Source organism: Pristis pectinata, chromosome 11 (assembly GCF_009764475.1).
Source record: "Pristis pectinata isolate sPriPec2 chromosome 11, sPriPec2.1.pri, whole genome shotgun sequence".
Classification (NCBI taxonomy): Eukaryota; Metazoa; Chordata; class Chondrichthyes; order Rhinopristiformes; family Pristidae; genus Pristis; species Pristis pectinata.
The window spans coordinates 1,559,139-1,586,744 of NC_067415.1; the positions used below are offsets into that span (position 1 = coordinate 1,559,139).

Genomic DNA, 27,606 nt, shown 5'->3' on the forward strand with positions numbered 1-27,606 from the left:
TGTGCTCCTCAGTCACTTCAGCTCTTGGCCCACCAAGACAAGAAAATGTTCACTTCATTTCTCTGCCATTTTCTTCTTCCCCAACATAAGAAATAGGAGCTGGGTTTAAACTTGGCCCCTTGTCCCTGGTCCACCTCACTCCCAGTTCCCTGCACTAACCCTTACCCCTTGATTCCCTCAACATCGAAAGTCCATCAATCCCAATGGTGAATGTACCCAGTGACTGAGCCCCCTCGGCCTCTGCTGGAGATGCATCACCGCTTGGTACGGCAACTGCTCTGCCCAGGACTACAAAAAACCGCAGAGTGTTGTGGACGCGGCCCAGCACCTCACGGAAACCAGCCTCCCCTCCATGGACTCTGTCTACACTTCCCGCTGCCTCGGTAAAGCAGCTAACGTAATCAAAGACCCCACCCACCCCGAACATTCTCTCTTCTCCCCCCATCCATCGGGCAGAAGATACAAAAGCCTGAAAGCACGTACCACCAGGCTCCAGGACAGCTTCTATCCCGCTGTTATAAGACTATTGAACGGTCCCCTAGTACGGTAAAATGGACTCTTGACCTCACAATCTACCTCGTTATGCCCTTGCACCTTATTTGTCTGCCTGCACTGCACTTTCTCTGTAACTGTAACACTTTATTCCACATTCTGTTATTGTTTTCCCTTGTACTGCCTCAATGCACTGATGTGATGAAATGATCTGCATGGATGGCATGCTAAACAAAGCTTCTCCCTGTCCCTCGGTACAGGTGACAATAACAAACCAATTTACTAATTTACCAGTGTAAAGGTTCACCACCCTCTGGTGCAGAAATCTCTCCCCATCTCTGCCCTGAACGGCTGACCGGTTATTCTGAGAGAGTGACCTCTAGTTCCCAACACCGCATCCAAGGGAAATATTATCCCTGCATCCAAACTGACGAGGCCCTTATGAAACATTAAACTTCACCTCTCATTCTCTAAAACTCACAAAAACCGTTGCCCCAGTCTGCTTCAGCTCTGCTCATACGACATACCCACCGTCCCAGGGACCTGAAACGTTGCTGTACCCCCTCACAGGCCCATCCCTCCTCACACAGGGAGACTGCACCTGTACAAATGCTCCACAGGCAAAGGTAATTCCTCCTGCCTCGGTCTGTGAGTAAGTTCAGCTAATCTCTTCCCTTCCACCACATCTAATACTTTCACAATGAGGTGCAATCCCAGACTACTCTAACCCTATCCCTCTTCACCTCTCTCTAACTTGTCTGCCTATCTGCTCCTCCCTCTGACTGTTGGGCACAGATATGCAGACAAACCAGAGCACACTCCCTGCAGAGTGATCGCTCCTTCTGTATTTCTAAGGCCTTCCCCATTCAACTGCATTTGAAGAACCTCCATCATCCGTCATCGATAATGCGATCCCCTCCTCTTTTACATCCGCCCCCACCATAGAACATCCAACACTACAGCACAGTACAGGCCCTTCAGCCCACAATGTTGTGCCGACATGTTATCCTGCTCTAAGATCTATCTAACCCTTCCCTCCCACATAGCCCTCCATTTCTCTATCATTCATGTGTCTATCTAAGAGTCTCTTAAATGTCCCTAATGTATCTACCCCCACAACCTCTGCCGGCAGTGCGTTCATGCACCCACCACTCTCTGTGTAAAAAAACTTACCCCTGACATCTCCCTTATACCTTCCTCCAATCACCTTAAAATTATGTCCCCTCATGTTAGCCTTTGTTGCCTGGGAAAAAGTCTCTGACTGTCCACTCGATCTATGCCTCTTATCATCTTGTGCACCTCTATCAAGTCACCTCTCATCCCCCTTCTCTCCAAAGATAAAAGCCCCAGCTCACTCAACCTATCCTCATAAGACATGCTCTCCAATCCAGGCAGCATCCTGGTAAATCTCCTCTGCACCCTCTCTAAAGCTTCCACATCCTTCCTATAATGAGGCGACCAGAACTGAACACAATACTCCAAGTGTGGTCTAACCAGAGTTCTATGGAGCTGCAACATCACCTCGCGGCTCTTGAACTCAATACCCCGACTAATGAAGGCCAACACTCCATATGCCTTCTTAACAACCCCATCGACCTGCGTGGCAACCTTGAGGGATCTATGGATGTGGACCCCAAGATCCCTCTGTTCCTCCACACTGCTAAGAATCTTGTCATTAACCTTGTATTCTGCCTTCAAATTCGATCTCCTGAAGTGTATCACTTCACACTTATCTGGGTTGAACTCCATCTACCTGAAACCCTCATAGCCTCGAGTGTTGATGTGGCAGTCCTGCCCTCCTTTCAGACATGTACCTTGACAGGACCCTCACCACCCGGGATATGCCCTCTTCTCCTTACCACCATCAGGGAGGAGGTAAAGGAGCCTGAAGACCCACACTTAACAATTCAGGAACAGCTTCTTCCCCTCCGCCGTCAGCTTTCTGAACGGTTCATGAACCCATGAACACTCCCTCGTTACTTCTGTCTTTGCACTATTTATTGATTTTTGTCATTTATAGTAATTTTATGTCTTGCACTGTACTGCCACCACAGAGCAACACATTTCACATCATCTAAGTCAGTGATAATGAAGCTGATTCTGATGTATGACCTGTAACTCTCTTATTCCTTCATGTCAGCCATTGGATGTTAAACGATGCACAGCGGCTGACTCACCAGGTGCACTTGGGTCAGTTACTTTATTCAGTTTGAAGACTGTGTTATATTGAACCAAATCTTTCAACTTTTATTTAAATTTCATTCATGTCAGAGCCATACAGCGTGGAAACAGGCCCTTCGGCCCAACTGTTCCGTGCTGACCAAGGTGCCCATGTGTCTGGTCTCGGTCACCACTCTGGAGAGGGCGTGGGCTCTAGCTGTGGCCGTACCAGTGTCGTGTAACCTCTGGGGTGACCTCCCTGGGTGTATCTGTGCCTGGGCCAATGTCCAGCCCCCTGCCCCCCCCCCCACCATCCCCCCACCTTCCGGGGGCTGTGGGCAACCTCCCGGCTCCCTCCGTACCCCCCTCCGTCTCCTGGGTCCCTCCTCTCACTGACTCTCCACTGCACTGATGCTCCCACTGCCCACTGTTCTAGCCCACCGCCACTGTCCACAAGAACTCCGCAGCAGGAGTAGGCCACTCGGCCCCTCAAGTCTGCCCCACCCCTCAGTATGATCACAGCTGATCTGTCCCCAGCCTCACCTCTGTGTACATTCCCATAACCCTCAATTCCCCGACCTTTTGAAAACAAGCTACCCCCACTTTAAATACCCCCAGTGATCTGACCACAACCCACCAGGACAGAGAACCCCAGAGCTCCCCCAATCTCTGAGAGAAGACATTTCTACCAATGACCAGCCCCTTCTCCTGTAACTACACCCCCTTTCTGTGACCCTCCCACTGCTGGGAACATCCCAGCATCTACCCTGTCGAGCCCCCTTCGGACCTTGTGCGTTAGAATAAGGTCACCCCTTGTTCTTCTGCACTCTGGGGGACACAGACCCACACGGTCCAGCCTCTCTCAACAGGACCAGCCCCCCATGCCGGGAGTTAGCCCAGCAAATCTCCAACTGGGGAGTGGCCCGTAGGTGTCGGGTGTCAGCCCTCTGCCCTCCCCACCACACCGTTCCTGAGGGGTCACGTGGATCTGGGAGAGACAGGGACCCTTTGGATTGGATGAGTCTTCCCGAGGTGCCAGAGCTCTGCTCCCACCGTGAGGTGGTCCCTCAGCCCCCTCTCCCCTTCACCCCCCCCTCCCTCCCCCAACAGCCACCGTTTGCCACCTGCTCATCCTCTGGCCTCTCTCTGTTGACAGGAGGAGAACTGGAGGGAGATCGCCGGGAAGAAGATGAAGTTCCCGCCCAGTCTGATTGGCGCCATCTATGATGGGAACCTGGCCAAGCTCTACAAGCTGCTGCAGACCAGCGATGGGATCCTGCGGCAGCTGGACGATGCTGAGGACCGGTCCTGGAGGGAGGCCCTCAATCTGGCCATCCGCATGAGCAACGAGGAGATCATCGTGGCCCTGCTCCGCTGCGTCAAGTTCGACTTCCGGCAGATCCATGAGGCCCTGCTGGTGGCGGTGGACATGAACCTGATCAACGTGGTGAAGCTCCTGCTGGAGCGTCTGGACCAGCAGAAGGGGGTGAGCCACAACAAGGTGGACATCATGTCCTTCTCCCTGGCCTTGTTCGACCACTCCATCGACAGCTCGCGTTTTGCGCCGGGTGTCACCCCTCTCACCCTCGCCTGCCAGAAGGATCTCTTCGAGATCGTGGACCTCCTGATGAAGAAAGGCCACGTCATCCCGGACCCCCACAAGATCTCCTGCGCCTGCCCTGAGTGCCTCAATGGCCGGCAGTACGACATGCTGAAGTTCTCCCTGTCCCGAATGAACACCTACAAGGGACTGGCCAGCAGACCCTACCTCTCCATCGCCAACGAGGACGCCATGCTCAGTGCCTTCAAGCTCAGCAGGGAGCTGAAGCAGCTGTCCAAGAAGGAGCCCGAGTTCAAGGTGAGAGGGAGACGGAGGGAGGGAACCCAGCAAACACACCGGGTCTGACCCTGGGCACCAGGCCGGGAACCCACCGGGTCTGACCCTGGGCACCAGGCCGGGAACCCACCGGGTCTGACACTGGGCACCAGGCCGGGAACCCACCGGGTCTGACCCTGGGCACCAGGCCAGAAACCCATCGGGTCTGACCCTGGGCACCAGGCCAGGAACACAACCCTACTCACACCCACCCACAACTCTCCACACCGTACTGTGGGAGGGGCAGTACTGAGGGAGCATCCCACTGTGGGAGGGTCACTGTGGGAAGGGCAGTGATGTTTGACAAATCTGTTGGGGTTTTCTGAGTTTGTATCTAGCAGAATAGATCAGGAGGAACCAGTTGATGTGACGTATTTGGACATTCACTAAGGAGATGTACATCAGATTACTAAATAAACCTGGAGTGCACGTTGGTGGGGATGATGCAGCGGTGGGTGCTGAACACTGGGTATCACACAGAAAAGTGTCCGTGACCAGGGATGGGTGCTGAGTCTGGCTGGTCACCATCCCTCAGGGATTTGGATGCGGGGATCATGCGTTGTATATCCAAGCTTCTGATACCAAGAAGGAGTCGGTGTTGATTGTGAAATGAAGACTCGGGGGATATAAGTGGGCGAAGGAATAGGTGGGAGCTGGGAGCAGTGGGATATAGGGTGGGAAGATGGGAGGTCATGCATGTTGTTGAAGGAACAGGTAAATGTGGAGTGGTTATGAAAGGGTGAGGGACAGAATGTGTTGGTGGTCAGAGACCGGTGTGTCCTTGTACACCGACCACTGAAGCCTAACGTCCGGGTGCAGCAATGGGGAAGGCCAATGTCTGTTGGCCTTTAACACGAGAGGGTTTGAGTCCAAGAGAAGAGACGTCATACTCCAACTACCCCGGTCCTGGTGAGACTACACAAGATGCTGGAGGATCTCAGCGGGTCGGGCAGCATCTATGGAAGGAAATGGACAGTTGACGTTTCAGGTCAAGACATTTCATCGGGACTTGAGATGAGGGGTTCGACCTGTAACCTCGACTGTCCATTTCCATCCATAAACGTCCTCACTCTTCTGCTCAAACTGCCTTGCAACATACTTCAAGAACATCTAAAAGGTTCCTGTGCAGGTCCATGGATAGGAAAGGTTTAGCGGGATACGGGCCAAAGACAGGCAAATGGGACTGGCTTAGGTGGACACCGTGGTCGGCATGGACCAGTTGGGCCGAAGGGCCTGTTTCCGTGCTGCATGGCTCTATGAGCAGCGGAGATGTTTGGTGTCAACCATCCAGTGAATAATGTCAGTGGAAGGGAAGTTATTGAGTTATTGGAAAACATTCTGAGGTACAGGATTAATCTGCACAGTGCACAAGGAAGGGGGTGGGCTGCAGGGATTGATCAGGAATAGTCAGCTCAGAGGGACCCTGTCTGACTGATTTGACTGAAGCTTTCAGAGAGGTAACACGGAGTATGGATCAGAGCAGTGTGGTGGTGTAGTCTACGTAGACTGAAGTGAATTGTTTAACAAGGTCCCAAAAGGGAGGTTGGTGCAAAGATTTAGAGCCCATGGGATCCAAGGGAATGCAAACTGGATGCCAGGTTGGCGTGTTGATAGTTGGCACGGACTCGGTGGGCCAAAGGGCCTACTTCTCTGTTCTATGACACCAGGTGTCCTCTTTTGTGGCCCTTCGCTCATGGAAACACCTCGACGTTTACCCTGTCATGCCCACTCAGGACCTTACCTGTTCCAGGAAGATTGCTCTTTATTCTCTGGAGTTCAGAAGAATACAGATGTAACTGTTTTAATGCACGAGGACAATCATCTCGTCCAGGAACCCACCCAGTGAGTCTCCCTCAGACCGCCTGCAATGCCAGGATATCCCTTTAGACAGGGGACCAGACCTGTGCCCAGTACTTCAGGTGTGGTCTCACCAGAACCCTGTACAACTGAAGCAACACCTCCCCTTTCCAAACTCCAAACACCCCCCAACAACAGCCAACACATCCCCCAAACCACCTGATGCACCCCCCCTGCCCCCCCCCCCCGCTCACCTTTCGTGATCTGTGCACAGGTATGATTAGCAGAGGATCGGTGGTGTTGATAGTGAGGTTGTCGTAGGATGCAGGATGATGATCTGTTGGTAAGTGGGGCAGGACAATGACCTGGCACGTGTGAGATGATGCACTTTGGGAGGACACACACCGTGAATGGTGGGGCCCTGGGGAGCAGTGAGGAACTGAGGGACCTTAGTGTGCAAGTCCAAGGATCCCTGAATGTGGCAGGACCAGTGGAGAATCTGGTGAGGAAGGCGAGCAGGATACTTGCCTTCAGTGGCCGGGACGCAGATGGAACGGGGAGTTCTGGTACAACTTTATACAACATGTTTCTGGCCACGGCTGGAGCGCTGTGTGCAGTTCAGGTCACCCCCCCCAGAGGAAGAGTGTGACTGCGCTGGAGCGGCCAGAGGGAGATCACCAGGACACTTGGAACTTGATGGCTGGGATGGAGTGTTCCAGTTATGGGGAGAGGCTGAGTCTGTTCTCTCTGGGGCAGAGGGGGCTGAGGGGGGATGTGGTTTACAAAATTAAGTGACGCACACACAGGGTAGACAATAAGAAACATCTCCCCATGGCAGAGTTTCTAAAGCTGGAAGGTATGGATTTCAGGTAAGGATTAAGAAATCTAGAGGGAAGTGAGGAAGATTCTTTCCCCCTGAGGCGGTTGGACTCTGGGACACACTGCCTGAGGGGGTGGTGGAGGCAGAGAATCCCACAACATTTAAGAAGTATCTGGACGAGCGCTTGAATCACCAAGAAAGAGAAGGGTACAGACCATGTGCTGGTGTAGGTGGTACCACAGTAGTGTAGCAGTTAGCGTAACGCTATTACAGCACCAGCGACCCTGGTTCAATTCTGGCCACTGTCTGTAAGGAGTTTGTACGTTCTCCCCGTGTGTCTGTGTGGGTTTCCTCCGGATGCTCCGGTTTCCTCCCACATTCCAAAGATGTACGGGTTAGGAAGTTGTGGGCGTGCTATGTCGGCGCTGGAAGCGTGGCGACACTTGGGGGCTGTCCCCAGAACACTCTACACAAAAGGTGCATTTCCCTGTGTGTTTTGATGTACATGTGACTAATAAAGATCTTATCTCACCTTACCATGGTGGGTGTGGACAAGGTGTACGAAGACATCCAGGTCTCATCACACCTCCCGTTCCCATCACATCTGCCCTCCTGTTTTGGAATCAAAGTGAACGTTCTCACCTTTATCCACATTAAACTGCATCTGCCATGCATTTGGGCACTCGGTGAAGTTGTTTCAATCACAGCTCACAGCTCGACTTCCTCCTCTCCAGAGTTCTGGAGTTTAAGAGTGAGGGGTGATGCACGGAGTTGTTACGGGGCCTGACACTGTGGATGTGGGCAGGAGGATTCCCCAGCTGGAGATTCCAAACCAGGGGTCAGTCTGAGAACAGGGTCAGCCATTCAGAACTGCGATGTGGAGGAACGTCCCCAGCCACTGGGCAGTGAATCTTTGGAATTCTTTTCCTCAGTGGGTCAAGTCCAGTTTACTGTCATGTGCACAAGTGCGGTGAGGTACAGGTACAGTGAAAAACTTGCAGCAGCTTCACGGGCACGTAGGTACAGACAGCACAGAACATAAACTATACATAAGTGGTACACGCCTGTGAAGAAAAAAGGACCGTGCAAAACAAGACATTAGTACAAAAAACACAATCAGAGACCAGTCCGTGGCAGTATAAGAGGAGGTCTGCAGAGCTCTGTTGCTGAGGTAGGGTTAGGGTTGTGCAGGTCCGTTCAAGAACCGAATGGTTGAAGGGAAGTAGCTGTTCCTGAACCTGGTGGTGTGGGACTTCAGGCTTCTGTACCTCCTGCCCGATGGGAGCTGTGAGAAGACGGCACGGCTCAGGCAGTGACTGCAGCAGTTTTCTCCTCAGGAGGACTCTGTTTTGCAAGGAGGTTTCAGTCCGTGTTTCGAGCGCTGTGGGAGAGGCAGTGGCTGCCGGGTTGCCAGGGTTCCTTTCTGAACTTTAGGGGGAGCTGGGACAGGATTTATTCCGGTCGGTAACATCGACAGATTCCCTCCCCACCTGAGGATTTGGCCTGGGTGACTGGGTGAAGATTTTCTCAGCGGCTCCTTGGACTTTCGTGCAGCCGGAGGGACGTCGGACTGGCCCAGTGATGGACATTTCACTGCGCTGTGGGAGGGACAGTGCTGGAGTTTCATCTCACGGACTGTGTGCTTATCTGGAGAAGACTCCCACCTCTCCTTTCTCCGCACGGCTCCTTTACAGGACTAATTACTGGTGTGCCCTGCTGGTTGTGTCGCCGTTTATCGCACTGGCAGCGTGCTGTGATTACCAGCTGTGTGGTGCTTATCATGGCGGGCTGTGGCTCTACTACGGCGGGGCCTCGGTCCTACGCAGCAGTTAAGATGAGATTTCTTTCTTAGTCGCATGTACATCGAAAAGCACAGTGAAATGCATCTTTTGCGTAGAGTGTTCTGGGGGCATCCCGCAAGTGTCGCCACGCTTCCGTCGCCAACCATAGTATGCCCACAACTTCCTAACCCATACGTCTTTGGAATGTGGGAGGAAACCGGAGCACCCGGAGGAAACCCACGCAGACACGGGGAGAACGTACAAACTCCTTACAGACAGTGGCAGGAATTGAACCTGGGTCACTGGCGCTGTAACAGCGTTACGCTAACCACTACGCTACCAGAGGCATGGCTCCTGCGAAGACGTCACCTTTCAGACTGTTGACTCTAAGAACACTGCGCGCAGTACTGTGCCTCCGTCGGTCGGTCTGGATGGTTAGGGTTAGAGTTTCCAGGCCATGGCCGAGACTGTGGGGGGCGAGGCGGGTGTTGTGGTCACCAAGATGTTCGGGAAGATTGTGTTTTTCTTGCGGTCTGAGAAGGAGGTGTCCTTGGCCCTGAGTAGGGGGAGGTCTTCATGCCGGTGGAGCCGATGGGGACCCCTGTGCAGCAGGGTGTCCATTCTGACGTCTTTCCCCATGTCCCTGACGAGGTCCTCCTCCCTCACCTGCGGTCTCTGGGCGACGTGTGGTCGAGCATCACTCCGATGTTGCACAGGCCGGCTGTACCTGACCTCGAGAATGTGTATTCCTTCAGGCGCTCACTGTTCATGTGGTTGGTGGTATAACGTGTCCGAGGGGTCGGAGGGACCGGGTGGTGGGGGGGGGGGGGGATTTACCCCCAGTGAAGGCCGTGTGCTCGGAGGGCGACCCCCCCTCCCCCCCCACCCCCGGAGCTGGAGGGTGGCGCTGAGGGGGATGACATGGCTTCTGTCAGGGTTGCATCCCCCGAATTGGTGGGCGATCCCACGGTGCGGGGGCTGTCTCAGGGGGAGGACCCACCCTCGGTCGAGGCTGCTCACTCGGAGTGCACGCCCTCCGGGGAGGGGACAGCCCCGCTGGGAGCCCCGCAGATCCGGGGTTGCCTGAGGGAGGGGAGTCAGCTGCTGTGGTGGTCTCCCAGATCGTGGCCTCCTTCAAGGCCAGGAGTCCCGTGGGGGTGTGTTTGGCCCCTGTGTCTGAGGGGGGTTGGGGTGCCCCTGGGTCACTGGCCCGTTCAGTGGCATGGTGTGAGGGTGCCCCTGTGAATGGGGGGGGGGGGTGGGGCGTGGTGGGGACCCTCCCGGTGCTGCTGAGTGGGGGAGACCAGAATGCAGTGGGGGGGAGGGGGGGAGGGGGGGCAAGGGGACCCTCGTGAGGTGTGCGTGCGTACCCGGCTGGCGGCCCTCCGCCTCTGGGCACTGCAGAGATACCTGTATACCAAGCACCCCCCGCAGTGGCATGTGCTGGCCACCTATTTCCTCCACTGGGGACACTGCCTCCGGGTTCTACAGAGATGTGATGCGGGTGTGGGCCGCGGTGTCATGCGGCAAGCGTGTGGCCGCTCCCCCTCCCGTCGCGGCGGGCGCCGGGGGCGATGCCAGGGGGGTCCCGGCCGCGCCAGCCCCCTCCCTGCTGGAGTTGCTGGTCTGGCCCAGGGCCCGGTGTCTCTCACAATCTGAGCCACCTGGCAGACACGCCGACGGTGCCGTTCCGCGAGGCGCCGAGACGTTTCTTGTACGGGCTGCTCCTGCACACCTTTCACTTCCTCACCCTGGTCTGCCGGCTGGACACGCCGTGGCAGGCCGTCTTGCTGGCGGGCGGCGAGGGGGGTCCCCGGTGGAGGTCTCTCTACGTGGGAGTCCTCCCGCTGTACATCGGGGACCTGGGGTGGTGGGTGCTGCATTGGGCCGTGCTGTGCAACCGTCTTCCGAGCCGGTTCACCGACACCCCAGCCGCCTGTCACTTCTGCGGCCGGGAGGAGACCGTGTACCACATGTACGCAGACTGCGAGAGGTTGCAGCCCCTCTTTGCGTATCTGAAGGGGCTGCCGCTCAAGTTCTGGCTGCACTTCAGCCTGACGCTGCTGATCTACAGTCACCCGGTGCAGCGCAGGGCGGGGCGCGCGGGGGATCTCCTGGTGGGCCTTCTGCTGGGCCTGGCCAAGTTGGCCATCCACGGGATGCAGCGATGGGAGGCCGAGGGTTCTGGCCAGTCCGCCTGCCTGCCCGTCTTCCGTGCTTATGTGCGCATGCGGGTGTCCTTGGACAGGGAGCACGCGGTCTCCGCGGGCACCCTCTTTTAATACGTTATTACAAAATACTATCTACAATACTACAAAACTACAATAAGTACAATAACAGTGACTAAACACAGTCACTAACACAAACTAAATTAAATTAAAATATCCCCATCCCTACCAAGGATAGTGCTTATCCCCTGCGGTGCCCAACGGGGCTGGAACGCCTCCATGGTACCTGTGGACACCGCATACTCCCTCTCCATGATTATCCAGGCACGGACATAACCCTGGAACATCTCATGGCAGTCCACCCAGGCAGCACCTTCCGCTACCTGCTTCCAGGACCCACAGATAGCCACCTTAGCCAGCCCCAGGAGCAAGTTCATCAGGATATCCTCAGCCCTCCTTGCCCCCCTCCTTACTGGATGACCACATATAAACAGGGTGGGGCTAAAGTGCAACCAGAAGGTGAGGAGCAGCCCCCGCAGATATGCAAAAAGGGGCTGTAACCTCGCATCCGTAGGCACCCTGGGTGAATTCCGCGATTGGTGGGCCCCTCAGGGGATCGCATGTGTCGTGACGCTGTGAAAAGTAATTTGGTTTGAAGTGGTGGGTTTTGCAGTAGTTTAGTTTGCATCTGCTGTCATTATGCATCTGTTCTTGTTGCTGTGGTGATTATTGTGACAGTCGCTGTAGGTTTTGACTCTGTTTCTCACTTTTGTGGTGCTTTTAGCTGAATAAACTTTCGTATCGTTTGTAAAAGGGGGCGGTACTGAGGGAGTGAGAGGTGCCACAACAGAATGCACGTGGGGAGAAACTCGGAGAACGTTTCAGTTGGCAACTTGAATCCTGAAGTGTTTCTCTCTCCACGGACACTGTCTGAGCTGCCGAGGACGTTGTGCACGGTTCTGTGGAAGGTGGTTCCCCCTCTGGGTGGGACCAGCTGGTGGGGGAGCTCGGCTCTGCCCCTCCCGGGTGGGACCAGTCACTGGCGGGTGGGATTGGCCACGGGTGGACGAGCTCGGCTCTGACCCCTCCGGGTGGGACCGGCCGCTGGTGGGTGAGCTCGGCTCTGACCCCTCCTGGCCTTGCAGCCCGAGTACCTGAACCTGGAGGAGCTGTGCGAGGACCTGGCGGTGGAGCTGCTGGGCATGTGTCGCAACCAGAGCGAGGTCAACGCCATCCTCAACGACAGCGGCGAGGACCAGGAGGAAGTGGAGGACATGGACAACCAGGCCTTCGAGGAGGGAATCCCCAACCTGGCTCGGCTCAGGCTGGCTGTCAACTACAACCAGAAGAGGGTGAGGTGGGGGCGACAGTGGGGGGGGCGGGGGGTGGGTCAGAAAACATCCTCCCTCTCCCCCCCACCTCCTCATCCTCCATCCTTGCCCTCTCTCCCCATTTTTGCTCCCCCTCTCTCCCTCTCTCCTTCCCTCCCTCCCACTCTCCCTCCCTCCCTCTCTCTCCCTCCCTCCCTCCCTCTCTCCCTCCCTCCCTCCCACTCACCCTCCCTCCCTCCCTCTCTCTCCCTCCCTCCCTCCCTCCCTCTCTCTCCCTCCCTCCCTCTCTCTCCCTCCCTCCCTCTCTCCCTCTCTCCCTCCCTCTCTCCCTCCCTCCCTCTCTCCCTCCCTCCCTCCCTCCCACTCTCCCTCCCTCCCTCCCTCCCACTCTCCCTCCCTCTCTCCCTCCCTCCCTCTCTCTCTCCCTCCCTCCCACTCTCCCTCCCTCCCTCCCTCTCCCTCCCTCCCTCTCTCTCTCCCTCCCTCTCCCTCCCGCCCTCCCACTCTCCCTCCCTCCCTCCCTCTCTCCCTCCCACACTCCCTCCCTCCCACTCTCCCTCCCTCCCTCCCTCCCACTCTCTCCCTCCCTCCCTCTCTCCCTCCCTCCCTCTCCCTCCCTCCCTCTCTCCCTCCCTCCCTCCCACTCACCCTCCCTCCCTCCCTCCCTCCCTCTCTCCCTCCCTCCCTCCCTCTCTCTCCCTCCCACTCTCCCTCCCTCCCTCTCCCTCCCTCTCCCTCACTCCCTCCCTCTCTCCCTCCCTCTCTCTCTCCCTCCTTCTCATTGCCTTCCTCCCTCTCCCTCTCTCCCTCCCTCTCTCCCTCCCTCCCTCTCCCTCCCTCCCACTCTCCCTCCCTCCCTCTCTCTCCCTCCCTCCCTCCCTCCCTCTCTCCCTCCCTCCCTCCCTCCCTCCCTCCCTCTCTCCCTCCCTCCCTCCCTCTCTCCCTCCCTCTCTCCCTCCCTCTCTCTCTCCCTCCCTCTCCCTCCCTCCCTCCCTCTCCCTCTCCCTCTGCCCCTCCCCGTCCCTAACCCCCCTTCTCCCACGCTGACGTGTCCCCTTGCCCCCCCAGTTTGTGGCCCACCCGATCTGCCAGCAGGTGCTGACGTCCATCTGGTGCGGGAAGCTGACGTGGTGGCGAGGGAGCCGCACCATTTGGCTCATCTTCATCTCCACCGGGATGTTCCTCACCATGCCCCTGCTCAGCCTGGTCTACCTGATCGCACCCAGGTCCAAGGTGTGTGGGGTCCGGGAGGGTCCCGAGGCTGGAGGGGTCCCAGTGGGGGGAGTCCAGGGGAAGGGGGGGGGGTTCCAGAGAGGGAAGAGTCCCAGGGAGGGGAGGAGGGGTGGCAAGGAGGGAGGGATCCCAGGAAGAGGGGGTTCTGGGGAGGGGTGGTCCCAGGGCAGAGGGGTTGTGGGAAGGAAGGGGTCCCAGGGAGGGGAGGGGGTTTTCTGAGGAGGGAGGGGGTTGTTCTGGGATGGGGAGGGTTTTGGGGGTGTACTGGGCTGGGGTCCCAGGAAGGTGGGAGGGATTCTGCAGAGGGGGTTCTGGGGCGGGAGGGATCTCAGGGAGGGAGGGGCCCGGGGAGGGGGGATTCTGGGGAGGGAGGGGTCCCAAGGAGGGGAGGCGTTTCTAGGGAGGGGATGATCCTGGGAAGGTCCCTGGGAAGGAGGTGGTCCTGGGGTGGGGAGGGTCCCAGGGAGGGGGTTTCTTGTGGTGTTGGCTCTCGGTGGGGAGAGTATCTGTGGCAGGGAGGCTTCGGGGTGCTTTGGGGAGGGGTGGTCCCGGGGGCGGGGTCACGGGAAAGAAGGGGTCCCAGGGAGGTGGAGCAGTCCCGGTGGGTGGGGGGATGCTCACCACTCCCAGCCCCCCATTACTGACCCTCTCCCAGAGGGAACATCCCTCCTGACCTTCCCTCAGTCACCTGCCGCCCCCTCTGACCAAGGTTTCCTCCCAGCCCCTCATTCCCATCCGTCCTGGGACAGTCACACAGCCCAGAGGCCATTCGGCCCAACTGGTCCATGCCGACCAAGATTCCCATCGAAGCCAGTCCCATTTCCCCGTGTTTGGTCCAGATCCCTCCTGTCCATGCACCTGTCTGAGTGCCTCTTAAACGTTGTCATTGTCCCTGCCTCACCCAGTTCCTCTGGCAGCCCGTTCCATATACTCACCACCCTCTGTGTAAAAGAAAGTTGCCCCTCAGGTTCCTATTAACCCCCCCCCCCCACCTTAAACCTGTGCCCTCTAGTTCTTGATTCCCTGACTCTGGGAAAAAGACTGCATACGTTCACCCTATCGATGCCCCTCATGATTTTATACACCCTTATACAATCACCCTTCCTACGCTCCGAGGAATAACGTCCCTTAGGTAGGTCAAATATGTTCGCGGAATATAGTGTTAATGGTAGGACTCTTGGCAGTGTGGAGGATCAGAGGGATCTTGGGGTCCGAGTCCATAGGACGCTCAAAGCGGCTGCACAGGTTGACTCTGTGGTTAAGAAGGCATATGGTGTATTGTCCTTCATCAATTGGGGAATTGCATTTAGGAGCTGGGAGGTATTGTTGCAGCTATATAGGACCCTGGTCAGACCCCACTTGGAGTATTGTGCTCAGTTCTGGTCGCCTCACTACAGGAAGGATGTGGAAGCCATAGAGAGGGTGCAGAGGAGATTTACAAGGATGCTGCCTGGATTGTGGAGCCTGCCTTATGAAAGCAGGTTGAGGGAACTCGGCCTTTTCTCCTTGGAGAGACGGAGGATGAGGGGGGACCTGATAGAGGTGTATAAGATGACGAGAGGTATTGATCGTGTGGATAGTCAGAGGCTTTTTCCCAAGGCTGAAATGGTGGCCACAAGAGGACACAGGTCTAAGGTGCTGCAGAGTAGATATAGAGGAGATGTCAGGGGTAAGTTTTTTACTCAGAGAGTGGTGAGTGCGGGGAATGGGTTGCCGGCAACAGTGGTGGAGGCGGATACGATAGGGTCTTTACAGAGACTGTTAGATTGATATATGGAGCTGAGTAAAATAGATGGCTATGGGTAAGCCTAGTAATTTCTAGGGTAGGGACATGTTTGGCACAGCTTTGTGGGCCGAAGGGCCTGAATTGTGGTGTAGGTTTTCTATGTTCTATGTCCCAGCCTGCCCAACCTCTCCCTGTAACTCAGGCCTCTGGGTCCTGGCAACATGCTTGGAAATTTTCTTTCCACTCCTTCCAACTTAATGACGTCTTTCCTATAACAGGGCGACCAAAACTGTGCACAGTGCTCCAAGTGTGGCCTCACTGACGTCTTGTACAACTGCAATACAACAGCCCAACTGCTATATTCAATGCCCTGACTGAAGGCCAGTGTGCCAAAACCCTTCTTCACCACCCTGTCTACCTATGCTGCCACTTTCAGGGAACCATGTACTTGTACTCCTCGGTCCCCTGTTCCACAACACTCCCCTACCATACACTATGAAAGTCCTATCTTAGTTTGACTTCTCAAAATGCAACACTTTGCTATTCCTCGGCTCACTTACCCAGCTGATCGAGATCCCCCTTTAAGTTTTGATAACCTTTTTCACTGTCTATGTTACCACCTATTTTAGTATCAGCTACGAACTTACTAACCATGCCTTGTACACTCTCATCCAAATTGTTTGTATAAATGACAGACGGCAATGGGCCCAGCACCGACCCTGGGGAACACCACGAGTCAACTTTCCACACTAGTCTTCCATGTGGAACCTTGTCGAAGACCTTGCTAAAGTCCATTTGGCAACGTCGATCGCCCTGCCTTCTTGGTTACCTCTTCAAAAAAACTGGAGAGTGGGAGGTGGGGTTCCGGGGCCCTGGACCTGCCAATCTGAGTGATGTCTCCATCTTTTCCCAGATCGGGCAGTTTATCCGCACACCAGTAATCAAGTTCCTCCTCCACTCCTCGTCCTACATCTGGTTCCTGGTCGTCCTCCTAGTGGAGTCCATCCTCGCCCAGCAGTACCGCGACGTGGCCTCGTCCAGGAACCATCCCATCTACCTCAACTCCTTCCACATGATCTGGGTGGTGGGTAAGTTGCCACATCTGGATTCCCAGAGGCTGCAGATGTTCCTCTGTTCCGGAGGGAGTTAATTCAGAGTGATGGAATGTAGCAGCACAGGCCAATGGATAAGGAGAGCATAAGGAAGCCATTCAACCCATCGGGTCCATGCCAGCTCCCATCAGTCCCATTCCCCTCTCATTCCCCCGTAGCCCTGGAACTTACTCCTACACACTCGGACCAATAACCCACTGACCCACACATCGTTGGGATGTGGGAGGGAACCAGATCCCCCGGGGGGAGACCCACCCCGTCACAGAGAGAACGTGCAAACTCCACACCTACAGCGCTGGAGGTCGGGATCAAACCAGGGTCTCTGGAGCTGTGAGGCAGAGGCTCTACCCACCAACACAGGGCTACCCCTGTAAATGAGGGGGAACTGTTTCCCACAGCACAGGCTCCAGATTCACAGAGTGGATCCAGAGGAAATGTTTCACTGCAGTGAGTGGCTGTGGGCTGGGAGTGACAGTGGGGCGTAAATTAAACACAATTAGACAAAACAAAGCCCCTTGCAACTGCCTGGGTCTCCCCCGGGAGCTCCGGTTCCCTCCTACATCCCAACTGTGCAGGTCGGTGGGGTAATTGCCCCCAGTGTGTGGGTGAAGGCTGGGGTCTGGGGGGAGTGGGTGGGAGTGTGGGGGGAGTGGGTCACGGGGAACTGTGGGACAATGGGACCGCTCCAAGAGCCAACATGGAGTCAAGGGGCCAAGTGGCCTCCCTCAGTGTTGTATGAAACTGGAGACCTTCAGGGATTTGGAATGGCCACGTCACATCTGCCCTTAACGTCCCCCCGGCCTCGAGGAGCCCAGGGTCCCCAGCGCGACGCTGAGGAGGAGAGACATGGGTCAGAGGTGGAGAACCGACAGCGTGGGCAGGCGCTCTGGAGGAAGAGCAGTTGTGGGGGGCGGGGGCAGTTGTGGGGGGGAGCAGTGTGGGGGGAGCTGGGACAGTGCCTTTCCCTGGCTGGGGATCCTAGAACCAGGGTCCCAGTCTAAGGGGTCACTGTTCAGGACGGGGATGAGAATGCTTCTTCATCCAGAGGGTGGTTGGTCTTTGGATCTCTCTCCCCCGCAAGCGGTGGGGACTCAGTCACAGACTGTGTCCCAGATGGAGATCGAGGATGGTTGGATACTCCGGGAATCGAGGGGCGGGGGGTTAGTGAGCCCACTGCCTGACGTTGTCTCTCTGAAGGTTACTTCTGGTATGAGTGCAAGGAGGTGTGGATCGAGGGGCTGCGCAGTTACCTGCTGGACTGGTGGAACTTCCTGGACATCGTCATCCTCAGCATGTACCTGGCTTCCTTCGCCCTGCGCATCGTCATCTACCTGAGCGGCCAGCTGTACTGCCAGGCCGACGCACAGTCCTTCTACTGCCTGTACTTCACCAGCATCGGTGAGGGGGGGCAACGGGGCGAGTGTGTGTGTGTGTGGGGGGGAGTGGGGGTGTGTGCAGAGGAGTGTGTGTGAGGGGGAGTGTGGGGGGAGTGTGTGTGTGGACGGGGTGGGGACCCAGTGGAACCGGCGGGCACGGGCTGGGGACCCGGCGGGGACACAGCAGCCGGCAGCGGTGCTTCGTGTCTCTGACGGACGCTCCGGTTCCCCACAGACAGACACCAGTGGATGCAGGAAGACCCCCAGATGGTGGCCGAGGTGCTGTTCGCCATCACCAGCATGCTGAGCCTGGCCCGGCTAACCTCCATCCTGCCCGCACACGAGACGCTTGGGACCCTGCAGATCTCCATCGGCAGGATGATCGACGACATGATGAGGTGGGTGCCCGGATCGTCCCACTGTGCCCGCCAGCCGGCCACCCCCAGACACCCCCCACCCCCCACCCTCCCACCCCACACACCCCCCACCCCCCACACTCCCACCCCACACACCACCCACCCCCCACCCTCCCACCCCCCACACACTCCCCACACACCCCCAAACTACACACACCCCCCACCCTACAAACCCCCCCCAACACACCCCCCACACCCGCCCCCCCACCCCCCCCATACGGGACCCCTGTTCCCAGGCACCGACTCCCCCCCACCCCAGAAGTGGGGCAGGCAGTCGGTTTCGACAGAGAGCAACCAGGGCGCCCCCACCCCTCCTCTGCCCCCACTCTGTGGTGGGACGGGTCCAGTTCCCATCTGCACCCCCCCCCCCGCTCCAGGGGCGCCCCCACCCCAGGGGTGGGGTGAATGGGGGGGGGGGGGTTGTTCAGTTCAGTCTGGCTCCCAAAACCACACAGGACAATTCAGCAAGGTCGGTGACCCCATCACTCCCCCATCACACACCCCCTACCCCCCACCCCCCCTCCCCATCCCCCTCACCCTTCCCCACCCCCCACCTCCTCCCTCCCTCTCCCCGCCTCCCACCTCCCTCTCCCCGCCTCCCACCTCCCTCACCCCCTCCCTCACCCTCCACACCCACTCTCCCCCACCCCCACTCACCTCCCTCCTTCCCCTCCCCCACCCCCATCTCCCTGGACCTCCCTCACCTCGCACCTCCCTCACCCCTCCCTCGCCCTGCCCTCCACACCCACTCCCATCCTCCCCCTCCCTCGCCCTCCTCCCCACCCCCTCCCCCCCCCCCCAGCTTGGACTCTCCAGGTGTGGGCCACGGTGCCCGTGACCCGTTCCGTGACGATTGCGTGTTGGGGGTGCTGACTCGGCGTGTTGCCGTGTTCCAGGTTCATGTTCCTGCTGATGATCATCCTGACGGCCTTCCTGTGCGGCATCAACAACATCTACGTCCACTACGTCGACCTGGAGCGCCTCGGCAAGTAAGAGATCTCCTAGAACCCTGTCTGCAGCTCTCCCCCTCCCACCCCCAGCTCCACAGCCCCCCACTTGAGGCCATGACATGGGGGGTGGAACCATCAGGGGCAGAGGGTCACTGATGGGGCACTCCGCTGATGGGTCTGCCCCCCAGAGCAGGGAGACCATCACCGGGGACTGGGAACGGGGCAGGAACAGGGGGAGGGCAGGGGAGGGGGACGGGGGGGAAGGGAGGGCAGGCATGGAGGAGGAAGGGAGGGAGCAGAAGGGGAGGGGGGGGAGGGGAGGGGAGGAGAGGGATTGGGATTGGTTTATTATTGTCACTTGTACCGAGGTGCAGTGAAAAACTTGTCTTGCAAACCGATGGTACAGGTCAATTCATTACACAGTGCAGTTACATTGAGTGAGTACAAAGTGCATTGATGTAGTACAGGTAAAAACAAATAACAGTACAGAGTAAAGTGTCACAGCTACAGAGAAAGTGCAGTGCAATAAGGTGCAAGGTCACAAGATAGATTGTGAGGTCAGAGTCCATCTCATCGTATAAGGGAACCGTTCAATAGCCTTATCACAGTGGGGTAGAAGCTGTCCTTGTAGTGCAGGGGAGGAACGGCCTGGTTCTGTAGGTTGATGCTGAGATGGGTTTGAGTGTTTGAGTGGTGCCGGATTTGTAAGTGGGTGAGTTGATCTAAGGGGAGCATCTTGTGTGGGACTGAGGGAATGTCAAGCAGCATCACTGAGGCACTTCCAGAAGTCACTCAGCAAGGTAATTGGTTGATTATAGTCACTTGTACCAAGATACAGTGAAAAGCTTTTGTTGTGTGTGCCATCGAGACAGATCATTTCGGCATAAGTACATCAAGGTAGATAAAGAAAACAATGTGCAGGATATAGTGTCATGGTTGAACTGGACAGCAGGCAGAGAAGATTTGCAAGGAGGTTGCCAGGACTCAAAGGCCTGAGGCTAGGCAGGATGGGACTTTATTCCTTGGAGCGTAGGAGAATGAGGGGTGACCACATAGAGGTGCATAAAATCATGAGAGGCATCGATAGGGTGAACGCACTCAGTCTTTTTCCCAGAGTTGGGGAATCACGAACTAGAGGGCACAGGTTTGTGAGAGGGGAGAGATTTAATAGGAACTTGAAGGGCAACTTTATTATACAAAGAGTGGTGAGTATGTGGAACGAGCTGCCAGAGGAAGTGGTTGAGGCAGGTACAGTAACAACATTTAAAAGACAGTTGGACAGGTCCATGGATGGGAAAGGTTTAGAGGAATATGGGCCAAATGCGGGCAGATGGGACTGGCTTAGATGGGACATCTTGGTCAGCATGGACCAGATGGGCCATGCTGTGGCCATGGGCCACAGTTTCCGTGCTGTATGACTCTATGGCTCTAGTTACAGAGAAAGTTCAGTGCGGGCAGACAATAAGGTGCAAGGGCCACGCCAAGGTAGATTGTGAGGTCAAGAGTCCATCTTTATCATACAAGAGGTCCATTCAGGAGTCTGATAACAGCGGGACAGAAGCTGTCCTTGAGCCTGGTGGTACGTGCTCTCAGGCTTTTATATCCTCTGCCTGATGGGAGGGGGGAGAGGAGAGAATGTCCAGGGTGGGTGGGGATCTTGATTAGGCTCCACAGGAAAGATTGTTAACAGCAATGTGCGGGGCAAACTGTGGCCTCGGGTGGGTGGTGAGGTGGTTGGATTAGTGAGTGTGGGCAGTGCAGTGACTGCTGGGGTTCTGCTCTGGGTCCTGGACTTTCACTGTATCCACGAAGAGCTTGGATGAAAGACTGGGGGTGGTCAGTACCAACAGCTCGCTGACTGATGGGTGCAGTGAACGGTGGCAGGAGAGGTCAGCCTGCACCTGCAGGAGCAGTGGGGGTTAAGGGTGGGAGCAGGTCCCAAAGGTTCCTGCACAGACGTCAGTGAAGGCTACAGGAGAGAGACGAGTGAATAGTTCAGGAGACTGATGCAGTCCTGGGCTGTCATTCAAAGGTCATGTGGAGCAAGTTGTAGCTGGAGTGGGGTCGCCTGTGCTCACACTCAATCACACACACACTCACACTCACACACACACACTCACACACACTCACTCACACACACACACTCACACACACACTCTCACACACACACACACTCTCACTCTCACACACACACACTCTCTCACACACACACACACTCACACACACTCACACACACTCTCTCACACACACACACTCTCTCACACTCTCTCTCACACACACACACACACACACACACACACACACACACACACACACACACACAGAGTCAACAGTAAGGACAAGAAGTTCGGCTGAAGTGCTCCCTGTGACCTCAATCGGAGATCCCAAGGTCCTGGCTCCAATCGGCAGTCACTGTGTGGATCTGTGCTGCCTGTCCCTGCTGAAGTGCCCCCCTTCTCGATGCCAAATTAACGGAACCTCTCGTTCCCACTCCAGCTTCAACGGTACCCTGCAGTTCCTCTTCTGGACCATGTTTGGTATGGAGGAGCCCACGTCGGTGGATGTGTCCGACTACGTGGTGGCTGAGTTCGTGGGTCGCATCCTGTACGGGATTTTCACCATTATTATGGTCATAGTGCTTCTCAACATGTTAGTCGCTATGATCACCAACTCCTTCCAGAAGATCGAGGTGGGTCAAACCCGTGTCCAGGACAACAGCCTCACTCTGTGACTGACCCTGGGAGTGTGTGACGGGACAGTGTGGAGGGAACCTCACCCTGTGTCTGACCCCGGGAGTTTGTGATGGGACAGCTTAGAGGGAGCTTCGCTCTGTGTCTAACCCCAGGAGTGTGTGACGGGATGGTGCGGAGGGAGCCTCACTCTGTCTGACCCCGGGAGTGTGTGATGGGACGGTGCGGAGGGATCCTCACTCTGTCTGACCCGTGCTGTGTTCCTGTTTGGATGCTGTTGGTCACTGGTGTGGGATCTATAATTCCCCAAACTCCATTTCACTTGCTCTGCCTCTTTGTTCCCAGGACGATGCAGATGTTGAGTGGAAATTTGCCCGCTCCAAGTTGTACCTTTGCTACTTCCGTGAGGGCCTCACGCTCCCTGTTCCCTTCAACATCATCCCAACTCCCAAATCCTTCTTCTACTTCATCAGGTGAGTGTGTGGCAGGATAACGCCGGGGTCCCTCACCCGGCCCCAGAGGGTAGAGCACAACAGGCCGGCAATGGAGATGTCCCTCCTGAGGGACCTCTGGCCACATCTGTTACCGGGACCCCAGCAAGGACCCGGGACCGACCCCTGTCACAGAGGAACAGGGGTCTGGGAATGGGATCCCTGATCGGGAGGGGTGTAGGGGCCGGAGGGGGTGAGAGTCAGAAGGAGTGTGACCAGTCACAGAACAGATTCCAGGATGGGTGTTGACCTGTACATTGACACGTGTCCCCAGGGTGGGGTTGGGCAGTGTGACTAACATTCAGCCCCTCCCCAGCCTCAGACAGGGCAGTGGGGGAGGGGTGGTGACAGTCAGCCCCTGGAGGGGGGTAAATCTGCTGCTGGTGTCTGTGTGTAGTGGTTCTCTGGGCACTGCCCATGGGGGTAACGGTGCTGTGGGATCTTGCTGTGCACAGCCCTCACACTTTGACTCTCGGTCCCACAGGTGGATTTTCCGGAAGCTGTGTTGTATCAGCGGCAAGAAGCAGAACGACTACCCTCCGCTGCCCTCCACCATCGTGAGTGACCCCTCACCCCTCGATCAGCCTCTCCACACGTCAGCCTGTCCCTCGCACCCTCACCCCCTCAATCACTGGGGAACACGTCCCTCGCACCCTCCCAACCTCGCACCCTCACTCACAGGCACATGTCCCTTGCACCCTCACACCGATCCACACTGGGTCCCACACACACTGACCCTCACCAGGGGACGGGACACACACACACACACACACACACACACACACACACACACACACACACACACACACACACACACACACACACACACACACTGACCCTCACTGGGGGACAATCCCACACACACTGACCCTCACTGGGGGACGGGTCCCACACACACTGACCCTCAGTGCGCTCACACATCAGTGACTGCGTACAGGGGGACGGCGAGGGGTGGGTTCCCTCCTGCTCCTGCACCACCCTCTCCCTTGCACCCTGCTGGTACCTTTGGGTAACCTCGTGCCCGCTGAACCCGTGGAGCCGGACATGGAACCTCAGGCTCACCAGCCCATTCCCTCCATCAGGCAGGCAGTGACCTCCCTCTGCTCAAGCTCATCGAGTCACAGAGTCATACAGCCCTTTGGCCCATCTGCTCCATGCTTGCCCTGGCTGGGAAGTCCGGAACCAGGGGTCCCAGTCTCAGGGGGTGACGACACCGGACAGAGATAGGAGACGTGTCTTCACCCAGAGGGTGGTGAACCTGTGGGGATCCCTCCCCACACTCTGTGGGGCTGCCTCAGGGTACATTTAAAACAGAGAGCGGTGGGTTTCAGACATTCGAGGGGCTTGGGTTCAGTTCAGGAAGTGTTGCAGAGGGCAAGAATCAGCTGTGATCTTGTTGAACGGTGCAGCGTGCTGAGGGGCTGAACGGCCTACGTTCCCATGTCGTGTTGTCCACACACTGACGCACGTTGTCACGGTCTCCTGCGCGACTGACTCGTGCTGACGTTCTGGACCCCTCCCAGCAGAGACAGGAGTTTCCCTGGGTCCGCCCCATCCAATCCTTGCTCCTTCTCATCCCACATTTCCTCACAGCGGAGGAGGAGGCCATTTGGCCCCTTGAGACTATGCTGGCTCTCAGTAATCCCATCAATCCCATTCCCCCATTTATCTCCCTGTAACCTGTCCTCCCCACGTTCCCTCTGGCTCCCCCAGATTCCGTGACCAGAGGTGTACCACTAGGATCGGTGCTGGGACTGATGGATATTGGACGTAGTTGCAGGAGGTACCATTAGTAAGCTGTGAATCACGTGAACGTTGGTGGTGGTGTGGACGGCGAGGATGGGTGTCCAAGGCTACAGCAGCACATATTTCCGATGGGAAGTTGGGCAGACTGTTGCCGGTTAGAATTTAATTCCGACGATACTTGGACCACCTCATGGTCCAAGTCCATACCTGGCTGAAGTATCCAGAGTGGTGAAAAAGGTCGGCACAGAGAGTACAAGAGCTGGGACGTTCTGTTGCAACTTTACAAAACACTTGGAGTGTGTGGTTCTGGTCGCCTCGTTATAGGAAGGGTGTGGCTGTGCTGGAGGGAGTGCAGAGGGGATTCACCAGGGTGTTGCCTGGATTGGAGGACTTCAGTGATGGGGAGAGATTGGACAGGCTGGGACTGTTCTCCTGGAGTGAAGGGGGCAACGGGTGAGCTGATGGAGGTTTATAAAATCACGAGGGGCGTAGATACGGTGGATGGAGTTTTTCCCAGGGTAGGGGTGTCAAAACCAGGAGGGGCAGGTTAAGGCGAGGGGAAGGAGGTTTAAAGGGGATCTGAGGAGTAAGGTTTTACACGGAGAGGGGTTGATGTCAGGAACATCTGCTGGGATCAGAGACAGTCACCGTGTATCAGATGCATGATACACTGTGTATCAGGTGTGGAAGGATACGGTCCTCATGGGCAAATGGGAGTAGCATAGACGGGCAAAGGGTCAGCATGGGTGTGGTGGGCCAAAGGGCCTATCTCTGTGCTGTACCACTCTGTAACTCCGTGACTCTCCCTGGACCTGTCCGTCTCCTCCCGGGAAGTCGCTCTTCTCTCCCTGCTTGTCCCATCCCGTCACTCCTGGGGCAGCTGCCTCCACCCTCGTCCTGGAACATTTGGGGAGGGAGGTGGGATGGGGGTTGGGGTTGAGGGTGGTGGGGTTTAGGGGAGGGAGGGGGTGGTGGGTTTGGGGGACAGGATGGGGTTTAGGGGAGGGTGGGGTTTGGGGGAGAGGGCACAGTTCGGGGAGGGTTTAGGAGGGCGGGGTACAGGGTGAGGGCAGGGATTGGGGGATGGAGGGGTTGGGGAGAGAGGGCGGGGTTTGGGGGGAAGGTGGGGTTTAGGGGAAGGAGGGGTTTATGGGAGATGGTGAGGTTTGGGGGTGAGGGTGGGGTTTGGGGTCAGGGTGGGGTTTGGGGAAGGGAGGGAGATAGGTCAGGGTGGGGTTGGCGGGTGGAGTGGGGGTTGGGGGAGGGAGGGGTTTGGGGGTCATGGTGTGGGCTGGGTCAGGGCGGGGTGTGGGGGTGCGGTTGGCAGGTGGACCGGGGGTTGGGGTGCAGTGGGCTGCGGGGTTTGGGGTGAGGGTGGGGTTTCGGGTGGGTTTGGGGGTGAGGGTGCGGGGTTTGGGGTGGGTTTAGGGGTGCAGTGGGGGTGAGGTTGCAGGGTTTGGGGTGAGGGTGGGGTTTCGGGTGGGTTTGGGGGTGAGGGTGCGGGGTTTGGGGTGGGTTTAGGGGTGCAGTGGGGGTGAGGTTGCGGGGTTTGGGGTGAGGGTGGGGTTTCGGGTGGGTTTGGGGGTGAGGATGCGGGGTTTGGGGTGGGTTTAGGGGTGCGGCTGACGCTGCCGTTGATGTCCCAGGGGAACTCGGGGCTGGGGATGACCCAGGCGGAGGGACGGGAAGCCTACCGCCTGCAGGTGATCAAGACCCTGGTGCACAGGTACATCGAGACGTCCCGCCAGGAGTTCGCCGAGAAGCAGCGGAAAGGTGAGAGGACGAACCCCCCAACTCTGCCCCCACCCCCCGGCTCTGGTCCCACAGACCGCTTGGCCCTTCTGCCATCTGCCAGCCCCCCCTTACACCCAGATCCCCCCCCCCCCCCCAGTGGTTTTCCTCCAGTTCACCTCCGGACCCTCCTGTTGAACCCGTTCCCAACCCCCCCCCCCATCGCCAACACTGAAACCCCGTCCGCGGCGCCCACCGGCACAGGACCCCCTCCCCGTGGTCACCCCAGCCCCTCACCCACATCCGTCACCCCACTGTGGGGGGGGGGTCACACTGTGGGGTGGGGGTGATACTGAGGGGGGTCACACTGTGGGGGGGTGGTACTGAGGGGGGTCACACTGTGGGAGGGACGGTACTGAGGGAGGGTCACACTGGGAGGGGCAGTGCTGAGGGGGGGTCACACTGTGGGAGGGGCGGTGCTGAGGGAGGGTCACACTGGGAGGGGCGGTACTGAGGGGGGTCACACTGTGGGGGGGCAGTGCTGGGGGGGTCACACTGTGGGGGGGTGGTACTGAGGGGGGGTCACACTGGGAGGGACAGTGCTGAGGGGGGGGGGTCACACTGTGGGGGGGCAGTGCTGAGGGGGGGGCAGTGAGGTAGGGTCCCACCGAGCACCCACGGATTCTCTTCTCTCCCCCTCTCCCCGCAGACCTCGGGAACCGGATCACGGAGCTGAGCAAGTTCGTGGGCCGCCTGCAGTCGGAGATCAAGCGGCTGCGGTACGGGATGGGTGGGGCGGCCGGGAGCGCCTTGTCCGGGGACGCGTCCGCCGTCATCGGCAAGTACATTCTGGGCGCCCGCAACCGCTTCCAGGACCCGGAGGAGGGCTCGGAGCCCGGCTCCCGCAAGTCCTCCTTTAATGTGACCGTCCACCAGAACTCGGACGACGCGGCTGACCCCCCCGCAGCCCGCGGAGCGGAGCAGGGGGCGGAGGAGGGAGAGGAGGAGGGCTGCCCGCCCTACCCCAGCGATGGGGCGGGGGCCAGCGGTCCCGCCGGAGAGGAGGGCGGGGAGGAGAGCCCCTCCGCCGGCCAGGACCACGGAGACTCGGTGAAGGACTGAGCCGGGGCGACCCCCGTCCCCACTGAAGCAGACCCGAGACTGGGAGCTCTGGGGGCGTTGGGCCAGGGGGCAGCCCCGGGACCACCCACCCCCGGGACCACCCTCCCCCGGGACCACCCTCCCCTGCTTCATTTAGCCACCATTATCCTTAATCAAACGGTAGGGTAGAAGCTTCTCCCTCAGCGCCTGGTTCCCTGGAGCGCTCGGACCATGAGTTGGGGGTCGGGACGTCTCTCTCCGGGAACTTTCCAAATCATCGTCCGTCAGACTCGCCTGGTCACTGGGCAGCCCCCGGGTCCCGTGGGTGTGGGGATCCCCAGGGTCACTGCTGGGTTCCGGGGTGGGGTGGGGTGGGTGGTGGGTCGGGAACACAGGTCACAGCAGGTACCAACACACGGGACCAAGTTCTCGGGGAACCTGAAGCCTTCCCATTGGGAACGATGAGGCCGGGCGTTCAGCCGGGGTGGTTGGATCGCGCTGGGATCTTCCCGATGCTGGGGAGGGGTTGGAGAAGGGGGAGAGGATTCCGGGAGCCCGGGGGGAGGGGGGAGATGTGGGAGAGGACGGGGACTGGAGGTTAGCGGCCCT

The 27,606-nt window shown here is 57.7% G+C and overlaps 1 protein-coding gene across 1 annotated transcript; it reads left to right on the forward strand.

Moving 5' to 3' along the window:
• Positions 1–210: 210 nt before the first annotated feature.
• Positions 211–27,314, forward strand: trpc2b (transient receptor potential cation channel subfamily C member 2b). The gene is made up of 13 exons (XM_052026493.1): positions 211–264; positions 3,809–4,510; positions 12,240–12,446; positions 13,494–13,658; positions 16,298–16,472; positions 17,694–17,894; positions 18,108–18,270; positions 19,185–19,277; positions 21,735–21,927; positions 22,274–22,401; positions 22,904–22,976; positions 25,812–25,938; positions 26,606–27,314. The coding sequence occupies exons 1-13, from the start codon at positions 211–213 to the stop codon at positions 27,016–27,018; spliced, it is 2,694 nt and encodes an 897-aa protein (XP_051882453.1). The 3' UTR covers positions 27,019–27,314.
• Positions 27,315–27,606: the final 292 nt, after the last annotated feature.

Coding starts and splice junctions, on each gene's coding strand:
- trpc2b (XM_052026493.1), top strand. CDS start 211: ATGTACCCAGTGACTGAGCCCCCTCGGCCTCTGCTGGAGATGCATCAC. Junction 4,511..12,239: donor AGAAGGAGCCCGAGTTCAAG/GTGAGAGGGAGA, acceptor CTGGCCTTGCAG/CCCGAGTACCTGAACCTGGA. Junction 19,278..21,734: donor GACCTGGAGCGCCTCGGCAA/GTAAGAGATCTC, acceptor TTCCCACTCCAG/CTTCAACGGTACCCTGCAGT.